General features: G+C 41.4%; 1 protein-coding gene across 2 annotated transcripts in view; it reads right to left on the bottom strand.

Moving 5' to 3' along the window:
- Positions 1–414: 414 nt before the first annotated feature.
- Positions 415–15,735, bottom strand: part of RASGRP3 (RAS guanyl releasing protein 3) — a 114,685-nt gene continuing 99,364 nt past the window's right edge. For both annotated transcript variants that reach the window (XM_077135050.1, XM_077135051.1), the window contains exons 14-17: positions 13,082–13,118; positions 10,840–10,965; positions 10,176–10,540; positions 415–5,048 (exon numbers count right to left, since the gene is read on the bottom strand). In XM_077135050.1, coding sequence (XP_076991165.1) covers positions 5,040–5,048; positions 10,176–10,540; positions 10,840–10,965; positions 13,082–13,118 — 537 coding nt within the window. In that variant the 3' untranslated portion in view covers positions 415–5,039. The remainder of the gene's footprint in view (positions 5,049–10,175; positions 10,541–10,839; positions 10,966–13,081; positions 13,119–15,735) is intronic.

The following is a 15,735-nucleotide window of genomic DNA, read 5'->3' as shown; positions in this document are numbered from 1 at the left end:
CCCAGAATTTCAGGTCTCTCCCAGTTTCTCTAAAAATGGAATTTATTTCTTTTTATTCTCATTGTTGCTTTTTTGATGATTTCCAATAAAAGAAGTAGTTAATCATTTCTCTTACCCCTCAACTTTTTTCAGCTATGGACTTGAGAAAAGTTAAAATACAATGAGCAATTTACCCTTTACCTTGACTGCAGAATTGTTAACCACATTTGCATAATTTCTCTATATAAACTTTTTTTGCTGAACCATTTGAAAGTAAGTTGCAGACATTATGATCCTGCATCCCTAAATACTTTAGCAAGCATCTCCTAAAAATACATTCTCCTACTTTATCATTATCACACAAATGAATTAACATTCATTTAATACATCATTTAATATATAACGCATATGGAAATTTACCCATCACCCTTGAAATGCCTGCCATATTTTTACTTTTTATTGTAGTAACATATATACAACTCAAAATTGCCCATTTATTTTTTGATCCAGAATTCAATCAACATTCTTACATTACATTTGGTTATGTTTAATTAAGTCTCTTTCAATTCAGAACTGCTCCCTGCAATGCTCAGGCCAGCTGCCTGATAGGATACCCCAAATAATGCTTTCTTTATGCTCCTACATACAAACTGCAAGTCACTTAGGTTCTGAATGGACACATGAATTCCAAGGTAATTTTCATCAACCTTTTAACAAGATAAGGTGTTTTCGTTTGAGCTCTGCTCTCTAGACTTCAGTGAACAGATTTTCGATGCAACCAAAGGGAGCATTTTCCTGATGCTCCTTAAATTCCAAGCAGTTTCCTATAATTACCACTTTCAATAACTATAACATACACTCTGGTTGTCAAATAAATTTGTGTGCATTTTAAAGATTAATTTTTATTTTTCTCTAGTATACCTGTAGTAAACGAAATTATTTTGAGAAATAGTTTCCCAAGCATATTTATGCTCTGGCCTATATACATCTATCCAGTGTACGGACTTTTCTCTAAATTCATTTAAATTTAAACAGGTTGCTTTCTTAATCTTGCCTATCTATTTTCAAACAGGGCAAGAAGAACAGTCAAAATTAGAAAACAGACCAGAACTAATACCTATACTCACATTGTTACAGGAACAAGAAAAACTCCTTCAAATAGGTTTCATTTCTACTTCTTTGTTTAAACAATTCTTTTTTGACACAGTTGGACCTAAATGTTTAGGTTTAGAGGTGCCAAAATGCACAGCTGTATGATACATTTAAATTCTGGGATTTTGAAGACAATTTCAGAGAAACCTCTTGCTTAACTGTAAAACCATATTAACTTATAGGATCTTTACATGTCTTAATAACTCTTTGAGGTAGTTGAGGAAAGTGATGAAACCTCCATCTTGCAACTGAGGAAGCTGAGGCTCAAATAGATGTCTTGGCTTCCCAAGATCCCATGACTATTAACCGTCAGAGATGAGGTTCAAATCGGATTTCAGATTGCATACCAAAGATATGTTTTGGTTCCTAGTTTCGCCGAATTTATGTGGTCATTCTGGGGTCTTTTATATTTCAGCAAAAGCAATGTGTTTACCTTAGGAATGCTTGGTAGACACGTTACCAGCCATCATTTAAAAATAGTTCAAAATTGTTTAATGGGTACTTTCTAGGAAAACAGAGTCTACAAAAACTGACTTAAGAATAAAAGAAGTAGCAATGCTGAAACAGCAACTATCCAGTAGTAATATCAGACTCAGATGGTTTTGCTGGAAATTTTCAACAAACTTTTAAAACGTAGACAATTTCAGAGTAACTTAAATTGTTCTAGAGCGCAAAGAAAAAACTTTAAAATAGCAAGCCCCTTCGACCGTTGGAGAGAATCTGTAGACTTGGCAATCTGGAGACTTTATTGCATCTAACGGCTGTCACTCAACATAGACGGTTCAAAACACCAGCTAGGGCTGCCCTCTAGTTTGGGCAGATCTAAAAAGCATCAGTCCAATCTGTACATCCTTCTTTGAAGATGCAACTGAAGCACCTAATGTATTCTGCCCCGGTATCCAATGATATTCATGGTTTGGTTTTATTTTTGCCTTTCACCTGGAAGGTGACAATGATCATCAGACCTACAAAAGGAAGACCTGGAGGAAACACTCAGGATAGTTCTTCATGCTCTATCACGGGTTTGCCTATTTTGTTTCTTTTACTTATTATGGGAAATAGAAACATCAGAGTTACCATTGGTTATGAGTAAATGATATAATCAAAATTATAAAGGAGCTTCTTTATGGGCTCAAATTCCTCTTGAGCAAAATAACAGTGATTGTGCATACATATGTGTACACACATGCACACACATATACATGCACATATATAAATATATAAGCATATATGTACACATTTATATTTGTTTTCTTTTGCATGTGTGTGTTCTTTAAACTCAAGGATAAATGGTACATTTAGTATTTTCCTCACAGGAAGGCTGACAATATAAAACTCTTCCTATAATAAGAAAATTCAAAAATAACCCAAACTAGGTGGCAAGTGGACTGTTACTTTCAGAAGAAAAAAATAAGTCCAACATTTATTATCAAGTTTCTTTCTGGACTTCCTTCAAATTAAAAACATACACACACAAGAAAGGTTTCCTGTATATAAATAGCCATTTTCTGTTTTTGTTAAAATGCATATCACTGTGCTGAACAGGAATAGATGGTATATATACATAGAACCAACACTTAGGGATGGTTGTTTGCAAATGGTGAGTTCTAATACCTAGCTTAATCACCGCCCTTTCAACTAACTTTTAATTTGCAGTATTTCCCATTTCTAAATCTGTTTAGTACAATTAAGTCAGTTCTAATAAGTTTTGAATGATATTTTAAACTACTGGAAACTGTGCTTTAACGCCCACAAGGTGCCAGCTCCCAAGAGCAGAGACCAAGTCTTGCTCAAAACTGTGTGTCCAGCACAGGAACTGGTGAAGAGCAGGTGCTTAATAAGTGTTTGCTGAGCAGAACTGTCCTCAGCTAACTAATGAAGGGGAGAGAGAAGATGATATTACCTTACTGAAGTGGTTGGCCCAAACAGAAAAGAATACAATTTTACATGGACAATTAGCTCCCAAATGACGGACACTGCAAAAGTTTCTGGGGTCATTCTCCTCACCACAGGCCCAATCCCTTGACAACATCTTGACCCTTGTTCTTTCTCCTCTAATCATGTAAGAAACACACCCACATCTAGTTCTTTTGGGTGAAGGTAAGATATTTAGAATATTGACATTTTGAAAGTTTGAATGAAAATGTTAACCAGAGGTGACTTATGACCTTTTTTGATGACTTTAATTGTGGGTAGCAATTTCTTAGGAAGTGCACAAAAGTTCTCTTTCATAACCAGAAGTTTACCTTTTCTTTTTATTTTTTGCAGAAGCAGGAACTGGGATCAAACCCCAGTCTCCGGCATAGCAGGCAAGAATTCTGCCACTGAGCCACTGTTGCACCACCCATTTACCTTTTCTTTAACAAACAAAATTCTGAAAAAATTTTAAGTCTTAAAAAATTGGCATTGGCTTTGTGTTTCAGTAAGTGATCTGTGTGGTGGCTTGTTTTTCTCCTAAGGTTTATTCCCAAAAGTTTAAATTGATGATTTCTTACCTGCTATTCATATTTCAAGTATCTAAAGAAAGATGGTTAAACTGGGTCAAATGGGACAAGATATTTTTCTCCCATGCATTTATAAATGTTAGGGGGCCTTTCATGGCTGTGTCATAGGTTCCTAGTGATGCAGAATTGGTAAGACTTATATACATGTCTTAGATACATGACTTCTGACACATCATCATAACAACTGTATGGAAGAGCAGTGTAAACACGTTCTTATTGCCAATATAAGGGGTAGAACCACTGCATTCTAGGATCTCAAGAGCTTTCTTGTCCCTCAAGAAAATGTTAAATTCTGATTCCATCCAAAAAAGCACATAAAAAGACCTCTACATCAAAAATATCTGATGTTCAACTCCTTTTTTAAACCTCTCCCTGAGTTTATAAAAATATTGACATAATATTCTCAGAAAAAAGCAAAGTCTACATATAGAGAATGAGTATCAAGTACATGCATAAAAGCTTTCATTTCACCTGTATATAAATGGCTCTAGAGAAAACTAGTGGTGGTTTGAAAGGATGTATGGACCCAAGAAAAGACATGTTTTAATCCTAATCCCATTTTGTAAAGGCAGCTGTTTCTTCTAATCGTTATTCAGTACTGTATGTTTGAATCTGTAATTAGATCATCTCCCTGGAGATGGGACTCAAGAGTGGCTGTTAAACTGGATTAGGTGGAGGCGTGTCTCCACCCATTTGGGTGGGTCTTGATTAGTTTATGGGAATCCTATAAAAGAGGAAACATTTTGGAGAAAGCGAGTGGGGGAGAGAGCAGAGAATGCTGGAGCACCATGAAGCGGAGGGTCCACCAAGCCAACCGAGCTCTGGAGATGAAGAAGGAAAATGCCTCCCGGGAGCTTCATGAAACAGGAAGCCAGGAGAGAAAGTAGCAGATGACGCTGTGTTCACAATGTGCCCTTCCAGCTGAGAGAGAAGCCCTGACCGTGTTTGCCATGTGCCTTTCTACTTGAGAGAGAAAACCTGAACTTCATCGGCCTTCTTGAACCAAGGTATCTTTCCCTGGATGCCTTAGATTGGACATTTCTGTAGACCTGTTTTAACTGGGACATTTTCTCGGCCTTAGAACTGTAAACTAGCAACTATTCAAATTCCCCTTTTAAAAAATCATTACATTCCTAATATACTGCCATCTGGCAGCTAACAAACTAGAACAACTATCAACTACATAACACAGTCCTCATGGTGTCTAATTAGGGCGGGTGGGGGGAGAAAAATAAATAGTTCATAGTTAGGGTCGATTCTCTGTGCCACAGTCCAATCAGGGACATTACGACGCAGTAAAGGTCAAGATATGTTTCCAGATAAATTCCTGAGAGTTGGGGTATTCTTTATCAGCTTGCTTCTTCTAAAAGTCATCATTATTGCCTTCAGTTTCCTCAGCTGAATTCACCCATCCTGCAATACAAACCAGAAGCTGTTATGTGGCTGGGTCTCATTTAACAAAATAAGAGTATTCCTGGAAATCCTGTAAGGTAAATTTGAGGGATTATCTCAGATGGCCAGCACTCTGTAATCTCAGGATTTAGAGGGAATTAAAGAGTCATGTAATCCAACCAGCACATGAAATCTTAAAGCTGCTATTCACAGAGTCACAGAGTCCACCAATGATGCATATTCTATAAGGGTGTTCCGCAAAACATTAATCCCTTGAAATATTCCTTGCTAAAGGATTTCCCCTCTTAGAACTCTAAAATTAGTATAAAGGGAAAATTAGTAAGAAAAATATATATATATTCAAATTTGTTTAGTCCAGCATTTCCCAATACTTTTATGATAAATAGTTGTTGATTAGATTTAATTTAGCAGAAAGTAATGGAAAACAAAAGAAGTTTTATAAAGGAAATATGCATATTCTTACCAATGAGAGAGTAGCTTTGACCTGTCCCTAACATCCAGGGGCTGAGTGATCATTAATGAAATGATAGCCATGGCCAGAGAAAATATTCACACCCTTATATTTAAAAATGTGTGTAAATTCTGGAATTCCACTTAAGGAAATATACAGGTTACAAACAAAACTCTTATTTTTGTCTTTTGAGCACTTTAAATTAAAGTTTAATTATTATCATATGATAATAAATAATAAATGTATAGATGATCATTTATCCTAATGCTGTTCATTGTTCTTGCCTGACAGAAAAATTTCTAAATTTGTAAACTGTTGTCCACATAATGAACCGTTGGGTGTGATTCTGTCATATTGTTGTTCTTCTTCTTGACTTTTTCCTAAAAAAAGGGCAAATATCTTCTCATGTGTTACTGATTTGGATGGGAACGAGGCTCTACAGCATGTACATATTACACAATAGCACAGTCTTCCTTAATTAGCACAAATGAAATTAAATTCTAATATTTAGTAAGCTGTCCCTATGATGCATGAAATGAGAATATTACAAGAGCAAGAGAGCCCCAAAATATGAAAGTCCAGTTTCCAAAGAGCAAAATTAAATTTAAAAAACAACAACAAAGACTTAAACAGATCTTTGTCTCTATTTCCTTATAGCAATTAATGATTAATTTAAAATTAGTTATTAAAAATATTAATAGGTGATTGCCCTATATCTAAAACAGGCTGTGAGTTTCTGCTTACCCAGGTGCATGGTCTAAATAAGTTGAACTGTGCTAGGTCAGTAGAAGGAATGGGCCTCCGTAAGCTCATGGCTGATCTCATGGAAACAGCCTCTGCAGGCTCAAAGGGTGCCTGGACTGACCAGCAAAATTTCAGGCATTATCTGGAAAATCTTCACACCCAATGAATCCTGGCTGTCCAATGCTGCGAACCCCTCTCTCCCAAAATGAGCACATGTCCATGTATAAGTTCACATAAAATTAAAACACTTGCATGAATTCTGAAGCCCTTCCTTGGACCTTAGGTTAAGAGCACTAGTCCTAGGACATTGCCCGATGGCAGAAACACGATTTTTGTCTTATTCGCCTCCACACCCCCAGCATGAATTGTGCTAGACCAGTGGGAGAGATGGAAGGACAAGACTGAGATGTTTGCCAAGATGAGAAGTAGGCCAAAGGCTAAAAGAAAAAGTCGCTGTTGCAAACCCATTGGGACGAAAGTCGGTTAGTGGTTGCCTTGGAACGGGGGTGGAGACAAGGAACGGCAGCTAATGGGCATAAGGCTTCTTTTGAGGGTAATGAAAATGTAATAAAATTGATTGTGGTGACCACAGTCTGCGAATATGCTCACAGCGATTTAACCGTGGTTTAAATGGGTGATTTTGTGATATGTGAGTTATATCTCAATAAAGCTGTAAAAAAAATAAGTTGATCTTACAGGAAAGGAAAAATTTTAGAATAATTTTCATGTAACTGAAGATAATGTGTGGTCTCCTCATTGTCTTCAGAGAAGAAAGGACCAGAGAAATTCTGGTTAAAGGTTATGGGAGTTTTTCTCACCATGGGAGACATGGAGACTGTATTCCCATCTCTGGAAGAGTGGAAGTGGAGGCCCACCCATAAGACTATCGAGCACTGGCTCCATCCAACAGGCTCTCTGCCTAACCCAATATTCTGCTTGTGTTAATGATTCCATAGGGATGCAATGGCTTTTTGCCATGAAATTAGATTTAAAGGTTAGGAATATGAAACCAATTTCCCCAAATCCTTCTTCTTAATGCACGATAGACTGTTGACTGATAAATTTATCTAACTCCATCTTGAACCAATTTATGTTTTCAGCTTGTTCCAACAAGTTTCATATGCTTCACAGTTTGCCTTATATGATTTCAGTGCAATTCTGGTTTGGAGGCAGAATCTGGCTTGTAGCACCTTGAGGTCCCCTGTGTCTCTATTGTGATTCTCGCCACGCCTTTCCCCAGGATGCCATCATAAACTCCTTTTTTGAGTTTCTAACTCTCCTTCTCCTTCTATATCTTCTTTGCTTCTGCTGTGTTTTCTTTTCCCAGCTGCTAAAACAAACACCATACAGTGGGTTACCTTAAACAATGGGTGTTTACTGGCTCACAATTTTGAGGCTAGAAGTCCAAAATTAAGGTGTCAGCAGGGCAATGCTTTCTCCCTAAAGATTGCGGTATTGTGGGGCTGGCTGCAGGTACTCTTTGGCTTTCCTGTCACATGGCAATGCACAAAATGATGCCTTCTCCTTTCTCCTCCAGATTCTGTTGACTTCTGACTTCTTGCTCTTCTGGTGTCTTCTCTCCTGCATTCAATTTCCTCTGCAATACAAAGACTTCAGCCATATTGGAGTAAGGCCCACCCTTATTCAGTCTGGGCACCTTAACTAACAGCATCATCAAAGGTCCCCATTACAAATGGGTTTCACATCCACAGGGCCAGGGGTTGGGACCTGAACACGCCTTTTGTAGGAGAAATGATTCAATTCCCAACAGCTTGTCCTTTGAACACCCAAAAGACATGTTCTTCCCATTTGCAAAATGCATTCACTCCACCACAACATTCCCAAAGTCTTAAGCCATTTTAGAACAATGCTAAGTACAAAGTCTCATCAAAATCAATTTTGGGTATGGGCCATCCTGGGGCAAAACCGCTCTGCCTGTGGGACATAAGAAACCTAAAATAAATGATCTGCTTCCAATATACAATGCAGGGACAGACACTGGATAAACATTCCTTCTCTAGAAGGGAGAAATCAGGAGGGAAAACAGGCGTCACCGGTCCCAAACAAGTCTGAAATACAGCTAGGCAAATTCCATTAGATTTCAAGGTCTGAGAGTCATCAATAGATCAATGTTTGGTCCTCCAAGTCTGATGGGGCAGCAGCTCCACCTCCTCCAAGCAGAGGAAGGTGCTTTCCACACATTTGGGTGGGCTCCCTCTCTTGATCAGAGATCTTTTCATGCCAAACCTCGCTTTGTTCTGCTCTTGAAGTTATCCCTTCTCTATTCCTTTTGGTCCAGGCTAGCAATGGTACCGTTCATTCAAATTTTGCCAAAATCTTGCTGGCTTTGCATTCACTTCAAGGAGGTTCAAATCATCAGGCTATAGAACGTCCCACAAATCCTTTCTGGATAACTGCCTTTCCAATTCTGACTACCACTGAAATGGCTGATTGGCTCCCTGTTCAGCCATACCTTTCTTTAGCAAAGGTTGTTCAGCTGAACCCTCAGGTGGAGCCCTGTACTCTGAGGACTCACTTCCTGGAAGCTCAGGGAGGTCCCTGACAGCTGTTTCTGGACCTAGTCTCAGGGCACATTATTGGGAAAGCTGAGAATTTTCAAATCATCAATTGCTGGTTTCTTTATGCTTAACAGTTCAATCATCAGTTTACCTATTTCCTCTCTCATTTCACTATAAGCTGTAAGAAGAAACCAGGATGCACCCTCCACATTTAGCTTGGAAATCTCAGCTAAATATCTAAGTTAACTGCTTTCAAGTTCTGCCTTCCAGCCTATATCAGAACTCAATTTTGCCAATTTATAACAAGGATCGCCATTCTTCCAATGTCCAATGACACATTCCTCAGCTTCTTTTAAGAACTCGCCAGAAGTACCTATAACCTCCACATTTTCTACCAGCATTCTGTTCAAGACGAATTATGTATTCTCCAAGAAGATACAAATTTTCTCTACAGCTCTCACTCACTTTAAAGTGCTCACATTTCTTCCAGCCTCTATTAGCCAACTCCAAAGCCATTTCCACTGTATTTGCAATAACAACTTCCCACTTTTCTTGTGCCAAAAACTGTTATCTTTTCCAAGCTGCTAAAACAAATACTATACAATGGGGTGGCTTAAACAATGGAAATGTATCAATTGGCCCATGGTTTTGAGGATAGGAGAAGCCCAAAATTGAGGCATCAGCAAGGAGATGATGCCTTCTCCCCACAGACTGTAATTTCTGGGGTTGGTCGCAGGTACTCCTTGGTCCTTGGCTTTTCTGCACATGATAATGCACAAGGCGATGTCTTCTCCTTTCTGCTCTAGGGTCTGTTGACTTCCAATTTCTTGCTCGTTCTTGTGGTTTTGCTCCTGTGTCCAATTTTCTTTGCTTATAAGGACTTACATTGGATTAAGCACCACCCTCTTTCAGTTTGAGCACACCTTAACTAACAACATCTTCAAAGGTCCTATTCAAAAATGGGTTCACATACACCAGACCAGGGGTTGGGACCTGGGCATGCCTTTTGTGAGTGACATAATTCAATCCCCACACCCTGCCTCCTCTGAGTCTGATCCCTGATTCTAGCTTGGAAAACTAAGACGATTCATATAGCATACTAGTATATTGGCTACATGCAATAGTCGTGGATCCTCGGGGTCTTCTTTCAGTACACAGACATGACAACCTTCGCTAAGTTTTACTTATCATTCAGGACATTATTATAAATGATAGATCTAAGGTCCGGTAGGGGAAATCATTTGCCCAGGGTCACATAACTAGCCAATGACAGATCCAAAAATGATATGTCTCGATTCCCAACCATTCTGCTTTTGAATCTACCAAGCTGCCTCCCAGACCCACTGTAATTCTCATCTCAGCACCTTTAGCTTCCCTTTTCTGATTTGATCTGTGATTCAACCTGGCACTTACCTCAACATCCTGTCTGGCCTCAGCCATGTCCGCTCCATCCCGGTCAGGTTCAAACTCAGTGCCCCGGTCCACAACATCCACACCAGCCTGTGTCCTGGGCTTCTCATTTTCCCACTTGGCAAAGCCTTTGTCCTTGGCTGCTTTCTCATGGAACTTGGATCTCATTTTGGGGAAGGTATGAGACCCTGAGTCCCCCCAGCCTGCCTCTGACCATATGGGCTCGGTCTGGGTGGCCTGGCTGGTGGTGGCCCGTTGCAGCCTCACAGAGATCTTACGAGAAGAGCCTGTCACCAGGGTGATGGCTCTGCTGTCTAGGTCCCGGTGTCCAGCAGCGACCGCAGGGAACTCAAATACCTCATCCTGCACTGGAAAGAGAAAGAAAGGAAAGTGAATGCAAACCACCAGAGTCCAAATACACAGGATCCTAGAGGACTAGAGGCTGTACAGCACTAAATGAACTGCAGGGAGGTGGCATGCTAGTGAGGTCTAAGAGCAGACAGAGGTCAAGGGGAGTCCAGGGCTTGGCCACTGCTGCTCTCTCTGAAGGTGGTGCTGGTGTTTATGGTGACTCCGACAGGGCTTAGCTCCAGAACCCAAGCGAAGTCAAGGTATGGGAAGGAGAGCAGAGAGAAATCACAGCAAAAAGAAAGTAGAGGAACATTACCTGGGGGCAGCGAGGGGCTTCCAGGCAGCGAGCCGTGACCACTGCCCAGGGAGGGCGCCCGGGCAAACCTCCTGCAGGCCAGAACTAGGAGGTCTTTGCACTGCTTGTGACAATTGGCTCCACAGTCTGAAAAATCCCAAATGTATCACAGATGATTAGTGAGACCCATAGGTGTCTGGCGCTGATGGGGCTTCTAGGGAGGTGCTGGTGCTGTCAGGACCCTGGGCTCTGTGTTGAATTTCTGAATCCAACTGAGGCCTGTGAGGTACATCTAGAAAAAGGCCTCTGGGATTCTCATGCCTCCCCGAATTCCCTTATATCTGCTCATCTTTTTTCTCTCCACAATTCAGTAATGTACCTAGCCTGGGGAGTGAACTGTCTTTGCTCAGCAGAAACTGGATAGAGCTGAGCCTCTTCCCCAGACTAGGACGGATTCCCTGCAAAAAGGGTCCCAGGTCAGGATGAAAGCAAGAGGCCTCAGCTTCTAGCCTTTCCCTGTACCAACTGCTGCCTCTGATCGCTTACTGAGAGGGCTCCTCCGTTCAGTGCTTGTCGGGATTATTTTACTCTTCTTCTTTTCCCAAAGCCTTATCCATCTTCTGTTTCCTCTCTTGGTACAAAAGCAGAAAACAAGGTGGACATATATTCAACAAATGTATTCTATATTTGACCATGGCTTTGAAATGGCAGGCTTCATCATTCTGAGCGCTTTCCCACTAAGACGCTTTAGTTAAAGAAGTAAAAAGTGATTGCTGCTACTTGGGTTAGAAATGATTTGGCTGCTTTGGAAGACAGCCAGTCAATTATTTCATATGATGAGGGTCCTACGCTGCACTTAAAATCACTCAACAGGGTGGACCATGTTGGCTCAGCAGGCAGAGTTCTTGCCTGCCATGCCAGACACCCGGGTTTGATTGCCAGTGCCTACCCATGCCAAAAAAAAAAAAATAGCCACTTTCCCCCAAAAAGGTCCTGTTTCAAATGGCCTCATAACGGCTGCAAGGACAGAGCAAATAGCAATGACATAATTAGGCTACTTTAATTAACGTTTTTCACTCTGTGGGCCATTAAGAGAAAACATCATACGGTGTGTACATAGATGATCCAAGGGTTTAATTGATCTGATCTTCATAAAATCGAATGTGTGTGAGTGTGTGCATGTGTGCGTGTGTGTGTGTGTGTTTTGGGGACAGAAACCAGAAGAAAACTAATGACTCGCTGCTAGGCAGTTAAGATATTGCAGTATTTTTGCTACTTAAAAATAAATATCCAAGTTAGACTGCAACAACTGCTGCAGAAAAGCACTAAGGGATAGGTGCTCTAAACACTAAAGGGCAGGGCCCGTCAGGGCCCAGAAGCCCTCTGCTCGGGCACGTGAGGACAGTGCTCTGGAGACAGGTGGGAAAAAAAGGCATCACTGGGAAGCAGCACCAGTCTGAAAGCCTTCTGTGGTTAAGAGGTTTCCTTTTGCTGCTTGATTATATTTATCAAGAGCATCATCAGATTCTTACAGGAGCCAGGGTAAAGTCTACATAAAGTATCTACTGACTTCTTGAATTGACCACCAATAAGGTATAATCATTATACTTATACAAATAGCCATATGCTTCCTAAAGGCATCTTGCATTTATATTAAATGTATACTCATTCGGTTATTTATACATCTAAATTAAATAAGGGAGCTATACAAACCAATTCATTGAAAGAGACAAAAATAAGTTTTAAGAGTTCTCCTTCTTGTTTCTCATCAGCTGTATGATTTTGCTGAGAAAGGAACAGCTATGTGAGTGTGGGAAGAAATAGGTACATATAGAAATGTGTGGGGTTTTTTCTGTTAGCTTGTTTTGGGGGGAATGCACGGTCTGGGAAGTGTGTATGTGTGTTTTTGCCTCGAAGGGAAAAAATTCTTGTAAACAGTATTTTAATTAGGCCTGTCCCAGTGCAGAATACCCAACTTAACCTGATGCCCATGATTCGCAAGCACATTAAAGATCAAGGCTGGATTTATGCAAGTTGGTAAGAGGTGGTGTGCTGTGTTCTGACAGGCTAAAGAAAAATTCCAACTTTGATTAAAAAAACTGCAAGGAGTCCTTTCTAGGACATGCAGACTCCTCAGTTACCAGTGGCCTCAAAGACTTCAGTTCTCACTGATGTCAAGAGCTTTCCTGGTTTAATCAGACGCCTTTCATTCCCGCCCTCAATAACAAATTGCTCAAATTTTCATAAGATAGCATGCATTTACCTTTGCATTTGTATCCTTGCTTGATTATGCCCCAGAGCTGTAACAAAAGACAAAGGAAGGTCAGGGAATCTGGAGAGAATTCTGGAAGGGAAGAAGAGGCCACAGAGAAGGAAGTCCTGGGAAGCAGGATGACTAGCATAGCACAAACAGGATGTAGCTGCTCTCAACACCCTTCCTGTGAGAGAGAGCCCCCTCCCAGCCTGCTCCAGCTGCAATGATAACAGGAGTTTTGCTTCCCTTTTCTTTCGAGGAGCCTAATGGGAGCCAGGATGGGAAGCTAAAGTTGGCACATTTATCAGACTCTGGCACGGTGCACTCTCAGCAAAATGTTCGGTGTTAACAGACACTTGGTCTTCGGAAGCCCCTACCTCCTTCTGCCCTCTTTTAAAGGCACTAGCTGTCTTGGCTCCAGCTACAGGAAATAAAGCAATCCAAGAAGTGCACTTCACACCCAAGCAGCTGGATTTTGCTGGGTTATTTTCCGAGTAGTATCTGTGTCCTTGATGAATACAGAAAAGGAAGAAGCCTAACATTCATTCGTGCATGCATTTTACACGTTTGCTTTGTGTGATTTTGAGCCAGGGCCGTGGGAGAGGCTTGGCTCCTTCCCCGCCAAGGAGACAGGGACTTCCACGTGGCCGGGGAGTGCCGAGAAGACACAGGGGGCCTGTGGTTCCAGGCACCACGCCCAGGTGGTCCATGGGGCATCATCGTGTCTTTGCTCTCCATGAAGAAGGGAGTTTGCAGGGCCTTGCCATGTCCTTTCCTGCGCCCCGTACCCCACGGTGCTTGCATGCAGGTAAGAGGGAAGCCAGAAACATACAGTCATTTGTGAATGAAATGGGCTTCACTATAGCTGGGGAGGATAGGGCCCAACCTTTTGGAGGTTAGGTCAGGTGACTGTTGTCTACTTAAGGAAATGATTTTAAAAGAACAGGGTTGCATGACCTGCTAGGGGTGAGGGTGTGCCAATCATGACATATTACAGGCGAACTATACCCTGTGTGGGCATCATGGAACCCCTAAGGAGAGTAGGAACTGACTCAGGCTAAGAAGGCTGCTCCTTCTCTTTCTCTGACAAAGAAATGCCACCCGTGGAGAGCAATTCCTTTGAGCCCTTTGGTTCTTCAGAATATGTTATTAAAATGCAAGCGCCTCCTGGGAAAGGGGGCTGCTTTACCTTGGGATCAGAAAGATCACTGACAATTAGCTACAGGTGCAGCCTTGTGTGACTGGTTGATGGGGCAAGGGAGAAAGTGTAGATGCAGAAGTGGGATGTGGGTGGTCAGGAGCTATCAGATCTTTAGGACAACTAGCATGCTGCCCTGTGGCAGGAGGTGTGTGATGACCCAGGGAAATGAAGTCATCTCCAAAGTACCACAACTCGGACTGCTTTGCAGTGATATGAAATTCTTTCCCCAAGAGCAGTGCCTGGTCATAATAGTAACAACAACAGTAGCTAACATTTATCGAACTCTTGCTATATGAGAGTGTTAAGCTCTTTCCATGTGTTATTTAATTCTTAAGTAGGGAAACAAGGATGTGGTTGTTCTAGTTTGCTACCTGCCAGAATGCAATATCTGAGAAACAGAATGGCTTTTATAAAGGGGAATTTAATAAGCTGCTAGTTTACAGTTCTAAGGCCGAGAAAATGTCCCAATTAAAACAAGTCTATAGAAATGTCCAATCTAAGGCATCCAGGGAAAGATACTTTGGTTCAAGAAGGCCAATGAGTTCAGGGTTTCTTTCTCAAGTGGAAGGGAACATGGTGAACACAGAGTTTCTTCCTCATCTGGAAAGACACACGGTGAACACAGTCAGGGCTTCTCTCTCATCTGGAAAGACACACGGTGAACACAGTCAGGGCTCCTCTCTCAGCTGGAAGGGCACACGGTGAACACATTCAGGGCTCCTCTCTCATCTGGAAGGGCACATGGTGAACACATTCAGGGCTCCTCTCTCATCTGGAAGGGCACATGGTGAACACGGCGTCATTTGCTAGCTTCTTCTCCTGGCTTCCTGTTTCATGAAGCTCCCCCAGAGGCATTTTCCTTCTTCATCTCCAAAGGTCGCTGACTTGTGGACTCTCTGCTACGTGGTACTGTAGCATTCTCTGCTCTCTCTGAATCTCCCATTCTCCAAAATGTTTCCTCTTTTATAGAACTCCAGTAAACCAATCAAGACCCACCCCAATGGGTGGAGACATGTCGTCACCTAATCCAGCTTAACAACACCTCTTGACTAAATCACATCATCCAGGGAGATGATCTAATTATAGTTTTAAACATACAGTATTGAATAGGGATTATTCTACCTTTATGAAATGGGATTTTGATTAAAACATGGCTTTTCTAGGGGACATAAATCCTTTCAAACCAGCACAGTGGTATTTGAGGAAAAGACAGGGAAGACCCACTGAGCTGGGACAAGAAAGAATAAGAAATAAGAAAAAGCATCCTAATATCCTGATGTGGAATACTATTATCATAGCTGCAAGAACTGCAAAAAAAAAGGTGTAGTCAAGCAAAAGTCCTATCAGGAGGGGAAGTCAGGATATCGCTTGCTAATGGTTACTTAATAACTGGAAGAAGACATGAGGGAGCATGCCAGCCAAGGTCAGTGGAGGGTGACCTCATGGTGATGGGTGTGCAGGG

This window comes from Tamandua tetradactyla, chromosome 17, assembly GCF_023851605.1.
Source record: "Tamandua tetradactyla isolate mTamTet1 chromosome 17, mTamTet1.pri, whole genome shotgun sequence".
Taxonomy (NCBI): Eukaryota; Metazoa; Chordata; class Mammalia; order Pilosa; family Myrmecophagidae; genus Tamandua; species Tamandua tetradactyla.
The sequence above is the reverse complement of the archived record's forward strand: the minus strand, read 5'-3'. Positions and strand labels throughout refer to the sequence as shown.